This window comes from Limulus polyphemus, unplaced genomic scaffold (genome assembly GCF_000517525.1).
Source record: "Limulus polyphemus unplaced genomic scaffold, Limulus_polyphemus-2.1.2 Scaffold275, whole genome shotgun sequence".
Taxonomy (NCBI): domain Eukaryota; kingdom Metazoa; phylum Arthropoda; class Merostomata; order Xiphosura; family Limulidae; genus Limulus; species Limulus polyphemus.
The window spans coordinates 433518-441084 of record NW_013665885.1 but is presented as its reverse complement, the minus strand read 5'-3'; the positions used below and the strand labels follow the sequence as shown (position 1 = coordinate 441084).

At 30.8% G+C, this 7567-nt stretch overlaps 1 protein-coding gene across 1 annotated transcript in view; it reads right to left on the bottom strand.

Annotated features, from left to right (window-relative positions):
• Positions 1-7567, bottom strand: part of LOC106456962 (activating signal cointegrator 1 complex subunit 3-like) — a 266949-nt gene that overhangs the window by 104760 nt on the left and 154622 nt on the right. The window contains exon 22 of the mRNA XM_022382757.1: positions 428-596. Within this exon, the coding sequence (XP_022238465.1) occupies positions 428-596 (169 nt within the window). The remainder of the gene's footprint in view (positions 1-427; positions 597-7567) is intronic.

Here is a 7567-nt window from a genome sequence, read left to right as displayed (position 1 = left end):
TTTTTGAGCAGCCGCCATTTTCTTTCCAAAAGGCGTATGACAGTTTCAAGTAGCCTATAACCTTCTTACACATCTATAAAACAAAGAAAAAAGTTTCATCGAAAACAGTGCACTCATTTTCCCGTGAAAAGCGAACAAATACACGTCCACGAGTGTTACCGACAGACACACAGACAGACAGAAATTGAGATAAGGCTTGTTTCAGCTTCTCTGGTGTATGAAACATGAAGATATGCAAAAAGTACACTATTCTAAGCAATGTACAGACAAAACCCTTATTTTATTTATATAGAAGACAAGAGCATAAGTATGTACAAATTAACCTTTCTTATAGAGATGTACCACTGACTTATGTAACTAAGCAAAACAATGTACTAGTTAATTTGTGTACACCAGGTAAACAGTGTGTAAAGTTAAATTAACTCACTTGTGTGGGGTGGATGCCTCTCTGGAAGAATCAAGTGTTGAAAGGATACTGGTGTTGTGGACTCAGATCCTAGCCAATGATCAGAGATAGCTCGTACTAAGTACTGACTAGGGAGAGGCTCATATACTGGAATGGTAAACACCAAATTCTGGGTTTCTTTCAGCACAGTCTAAAAGATGAAATTAACATTTTGTAACAACACATAACATTTGTATGATGTAAAAGTTTTTCAACTTAAAAATAAAATAATAATTGCAAAGAAATACTGTACCTCATTGTTTCAAACTTATGAGATGTTTATCAGATATAAGTACATACATTTATAAATATAAACATCAATGTTTCCACTCTCTATTTAGATCATCAGACACAAAAAAATATTAATTAAGCAAAGTGGAAATATACAAGATGAAATGAATGTTTTAATAGTGTGAAGCAAGAACAACAATAAAATTAACCAACAATATTTAAACTGACTATCTAGAAACAGTATCAGAGTAGGTGAACAAATTTCAAATATTTTTTTTAACACACATTATATTTATACAGTTGTTTATTATAAAATTATTTTATTGCAATAGTTGCTTTTAAAAATTTAAATGTATAGGAAGACTGAGTCGCATTAAAAAAAATGATTTGTTTTAAGAAAAAACTTTGTTTGATTAACAGTTGAAAGTTGGAATTACTATCACATGTACAATAGTGAATCCTGAGTGAATTATCAGACGTTCAGTTTCATATCAGTGATTCTGGATTGCCAAATTGTATGGACTTAAAAGGATGTTACTTACATAAAGATAATACCCCATGCTCGTGGGTGTGTATGGGAAAGTAACATTAAGATTTTCTGACATAGATGGCCTTGCATTAACAATGGGTATTTATAGACAGTACAATTTCAACAAGAGATAAGCAGAGAATCCTTTGTTTTGAAAAGATGTTTTACTATAAAGGACAGTTTAAAAATAGTGTTAAGTATTACCTGTTGGAAGAATTTTCTTATTAATGACTTAAATGGTTTAGAAGACATGATACTTTGTTGTTTTAGGTAGAGGATAGTCGTTGAAACTTGACAATTATCCACTGTTAACATTTTCATGGGTGTTTTACAAATTTTGTTCAGAAACATCTTGGTTAAGTTTTTAATCATTTTCTTAGGGCATCCATTGTACAATAGCATTTCATGGAGAAAAACAACCTCAGAATGTAAAATAAAATGAGTTGAACAAATCGAAAAGCTCAAGTTAGTGAAATCACGTTGCTAGGTTAATCTTATATTATATCTTACAGGATGATAAACTAACTGGGTGAGCTATCCTGTGAATATTTTCATTTGATATGTAATGACACTGAAAAACTTTAAATATCTTGAATAATTAACACTCTTAAAAATTAAAATATTCTGTTCTTCAAATTCTCAGGTATATTCCACATAAGAATGCTGCAAGTTTAAGAACTCAAGAAAATGTTGAACTTTATCCTTTGCTCAAAAAGTGTCACAAGTGTAATCAACTCAGAATTTGTAAAATACTGGTTTGAAGCACTCTGGGTAGAGGTTCAACCAAGATTGTTCTTGATGGCTCAACTATTACTAAGAATTGGTACTAATAGGTACCCCATAACCACTCTATCAGATTTAATTTTCTATTAAATATAAACCAACTTTATATAAAGAATGTTTATTTACAAAATGTAAATGTTCTTAAATTTATTTCTTTTGTTTCATTGACACTGTTTCTAAATTCTCAATAATACTGTTGGTTAATTTTATTATTTTTTCCAATACATTAATTGAAAATATGGTCAAAATGCATTGTTGGATATACAAGACTGTTTGGTTGAAGAGTTGTTTTTTAGTGTGTTTAGTGATTTACCGTTTAATGATTGTTTAGTTTTCATAACAAGAGTGTTAAAAGTTAATTATTTTAAAAGTGGTAGATGTGACAAGTTTTGTTACGTAACTCGGTATGAGTCGTATGTTGTATTTGCAGTTTAATTACTGTGTGTGCTTTCATAATATTGTTGACATCCTCTTATTATAAGCTTCCAAGTTTTTCTTGTTGTGTGCAATATTGTTGTCACTAGAGGGCTACATATTCCTAGATTTTTCTGCCACCTGTTATAAATACATGCAGAAACATAGAGGAAGTGATGAAAGCACTATTAAAATTAAAAGTGGATACTCCATAATATATAGGAAACCTTGAGGCACCAATATCCAACTTGGTGATTGGATAGTAAAAATTTGATGGAACTAGACAAAAAAAAAGACTGCTGAAGCAACTGCAGTCATCACACGAGCTCAAGGGATGAAAAGCAAGCAAAATAACAAGACCCTTAAAGTCTTGAAAAGTGACATCCTGAAATGTTGGCTCGTGGGGGCTGAAGGAAGTGCAGAAGAAAGACACTTCTCTGCAGAAACTTTGAGGCAGTCCCAGAGAGATAGTCAAGCACAATAAAAAATGGAAAGAGACTTACAAAACAGCAGACCATAAAGGAGTATTGAACCAGATCTATCAAAGCTGTTTTACTGATGAAGCTAAATACATCAAAAGCAGTATGAAGTATTTATATAACAAGAAGGTAAGGATCAACATTTTGAGGTCAGACAGAAGGTCTTAATTCTGCTACCAATACCCAACAACAAACTCATCCAGCAGTGGAAAGGACCTTTCACAGTACATGAAGTGGTCAACAGAATGCACTATAAGGTGATAGTGGATGAGAAGACCAAGGTCTAGTATGCCAAGCTGTTAAAGAAGTACTTCAAAAGAGAAAACCTTACAGGTGCACCTATTGAGGTACAAATCGACATGGCAGGTGTGGCTGTCACAGAAGCAGTATCTGAAGACATTGACTTCATTATAGAAGATAAAGACCTACTAGGCCTAAGATCACCGGGTGGAGATGAGATGTACAAGGACATCAACATAAGTGAAGAACTCACTGGCAAGAAGAAGAAAAGGGTACAAGATCAACTGTGCCAGTATACAGACAGATTACACAAGAAAAACCTCCAGCAACACAGGATCAAGATGAAAACAAAGGATCCAGTCAGGGTGAAGCCCTACCAGATACCTTATGCATACTACAAAGTAACTACAAATGTTGGTGCATACTATATTAGGAGACTTTGTGTATGAACTGAGAACAGTCTTTGTATATAGTATAAAATAATACTGTAAATATATTTTTTGAAGAGGGGCTTATTGTTGGACTGTTTGGTTTAAGAATTGTTACTTAGTTTGTTTAAAAATTTAGTGTTAATGATTGTTTGGTTTTCATAACAAGTGTGTTAAATGTTAATTATTTTAAAAGTGATAGTTGTGACAAGTTTAATTACATAACTCAGTATGAGTCGTACATTGTGTATGCAGTTTAACTGTTGTTCTAGGCTTTCATAATATTGTTGACTTCATCTTACTCAAAGTTTTTCTTGTTGTGTGTAATTTTGTTGTCACTGGAGGACTAAATATTTTTAGATTTTTCTGTTGCCTGTTATAAATACATGCAGAAACATAGAGGAAGTGAAGAAAGCAAATTACATGAGAGATAATTAGATAGATCTAGACTGAGTGATTGGCAGTTTAGCCATGATAGACAATTTCTAAATAAGTTAAAGTAATTCAGAAAACATAAGTTAGTGAAAGTGAAGTTAGACTGCTTGATTATTAGTTTAGTCATAACGGGTGATATCTAAAGAGAGTTTCACAGTTTAGCAGTAACAAGGAGAATAATTTGTCTTTTCAAAACGTGTTCCTAAGTAACTGAACCCACCTGTGTGAATTTTGACAAGAAAAGAGAATTATTTAGTTTTAGATACAACTGTGATAACCAATAGAGTTACAAATTTTTGTACATACATTTGACTTGTTTTGAATATATTATTTTAAAACAAGTAGATTGTGTGCTGTCTGTTTATTGTTAACATTTATCGCCAACATGTCACAGATACCTACTATAAAGAATACAGCCATATAAAACCTGACATGCATTATCATCATTCCATGCATTAGATAAATCTGACTTCAAACTAAAGAAGGTTGGTTTAGATACAGAGTTTATAATATTAATTTGTAAAACTAAAAATGTTGTACCCAAGTTCCTTCACGTTAAACTTCTGAAATCTCACCTACATAATGCTCCAGTCTGCAATCAATGTCAAAACATTTGGTGGAAGAAGAACTCAAATAGAAACACCAATATAAAGCCACCTTTACGTAAAGTTCAACAGGACCAAAATTGATCATACAAACATCATTACCAGGCTAAACTTTATACATTTACTATGTTTATTTTCTACATGTAATACCAAAAACAATTTTTCATCATAAGCATTTTCAAAATATGAAAGACGTGAAGCTTTGTAAGTTTAATAGCCACAAAAAGTGCAATAATGTTAAAAAATTAATCTTTAATGTTACTTCAACCAAATCCAATAAAACAACCCATGGAAAAGGTCTTAATTTCTCTCTTTAACCACCAAATGTAACTTTTGCTAATTATAAGTGTCCTTTTAAATTACACATAAGAACATAACAAGCTTATATATTTACACTCCAAATAATCTACTCTATCCTGAGACTTATTCAAAATCCATGCACTTGCATCTTTTTACAATTGTAATTCCTCTCATCATTCTTTTTCCCTTAAAAAGGAAGAATTTTCAGCCAAAATGACATTTCATACAAACCAAATATACTCTTAACATACTTGAACAAAGAGAATGGAGTAATGTTATTAAACAATGCAGAATACCTTGAAAAATCGAAACCCCTCATGTCAGATATGCCTTCCCTCACCATTGGAATGGGGAAAAAAAATTAAAATGCTTCTGACAATGCACTCAACCAATTATATCCTTCCAGATCATGACCCAGTATAATGTATAATCTCTAAGTTTTATAAACAGAATCATCCATTACACCCTATCATTTCAGCAATCAGAATGCACAGATAAAAAAGGCCAAATTCCTTGTACCCATTCTTAAACAGCTAACATTGAATGAATTTGCTGTTTTGTATTCATTCTCATTTGTTATCGAGTTAAAATCTATACCACCTAATAAAAATTACCCAGGCTGTAAAAAACAACTATTTTATATTCAATAGAAAATCAAATTAAATCTGATGGAGTGTATATGGTGGTCACTAATAAGACCAACTTTAACTAACACTTTTCCTAGTCACCACATACAGTCTTGATGACACTATCATAATTTTTGGATCAAAGGATAAAGTTCAACATTTTATTTAGTATTTAAACTCACAGCATTCACATATAAACTTTTCCTGTGAAATTGAAGAACAGAATAGTTTACCATCTTTAGGTGTACTAATTTATTCAAAATGCTCAAAGTTTTTCAATATCAATATATCAAAAGAAACCATTCACAGGCCAACTCATCAATTTGATAGCTTTATTCATGTTGGATAAAATATTAACCTTGAAATTCAAACCATTAAGAATTGTTCAAATTATTCTATTTTACATTCTGAGAGTGTTTTTCTCCATGAAATATATTGCATAATGGATACCTAAGAAAATGTTTGAAATCTTAACCAGGATGTTTCTGAATGAAAATGTTTATAACATTCATAAAAATGTTCATAACTGATAAATGCCAAGTTTCAAAAACTATCCTCTACCTGGGAAAACAAAGTATCATACTTTCGAAACAACTTAACACTTTAATAACAAAGTTATACTCACAGGAAAAACTGTCATTTTCAAACCATTCTTTATGTTAAAACACCTCTAAAACAAAGGATTCTCTGCCTGCCTCTCTTTTCTCTTGGATTGTCTATAAACGTCACATATCACCATGGGACTGAAAGATTGCCTATATTGAAAACATTCAATGACATTTTCCCATCCACATCCACTAGCACATGGGAGTATCACTAATGTCACATAACATTCTTTTAAATTCACTACAGTCAGTAATCCAAAATCACAAGTATGAAAATGAACATCTGATAACTCACTCAAAATTCAGCATTATATATAATGGTAATTTCTCCCTTGAACTCTTAATCAAAAAAAAGATCTATCCAAGAAATAAATCTCTTCTGTTTGGAACATAATAAATTCTTCCAATACATTTAATTTTAATTTAAAGTTTTTGTGATAAAATTATTTTCTAATAAATAACTTTATAAATATAATGTTTGTTTAAAAAATAAAATATTTTGAAAATTATTTCTTCAGTTTCTAAATAGTCAATAAAATTGTTAGTTATTTTTATTGTGTTTTACTTCACGCAATTAAAACACTGTTTTGATTTTGTATTTCCTGTTGTGCTCCATTATAATTTTCTCATACAATGACGTGTGTGTGTAGTTATCTCTCTCTCCCTCTCTTTTATATGTATATATAAAAGCCACTCTCTGTTCATAACACTCCCTTTGTCCATAATGCTGGACTCTCTACTGGTAGCATTAGAATTGGCTCAGTGGTTTATCTCAAGCAGAAGTCTTGAGTTCAAATCACATTTGGGTAGAAATTTTTTAAAACTTTCTAAAATTATTATCTCATCATGTTTAAGGCATGATATTACAATACTTGGAAAAAACACAACATAGTTTACTTTAGGGATTTGAATTATTTGTTAACATTTGATTACAAAGGCTAGTTGTAGTGGTTATAGTGCTTAACTATCGCATGGAAGTCTTGTGTTCAATTTCCAATCAAGTTGGGATTTTATGTTATTAATATCTTTTATTATTATATTAATTTTTATATGTATTTATTATCATATTTACAACAAGCTCTTTCAATATTCAAAAAAATATTAATATAATTATATACTGAATCAGGGATAATATCTTATTACATAATAAACAAACAGTGACTGTACGTGTCAAAAACAGCTAAATTATCATTTGAACCCAATACATGGAGCCACAATAAATTACTATCGAGGTTTTTCACCTTACTTAACTCTTTCAATATGGGGTTGGTCAATGTGACCTCGAAACCATTTTGTGCTTGCTATAGTTTTCATCCTATAACTTTTAAATTAGTAAGCGAATGTTAACGAAATTTGGCAAATTATCAGTAAACATTACAATGCTTTCATACACAAAATATAAATTATTTTTATTTAGTCCTAAGGTTTATAAAGCAATGTTTTTCTC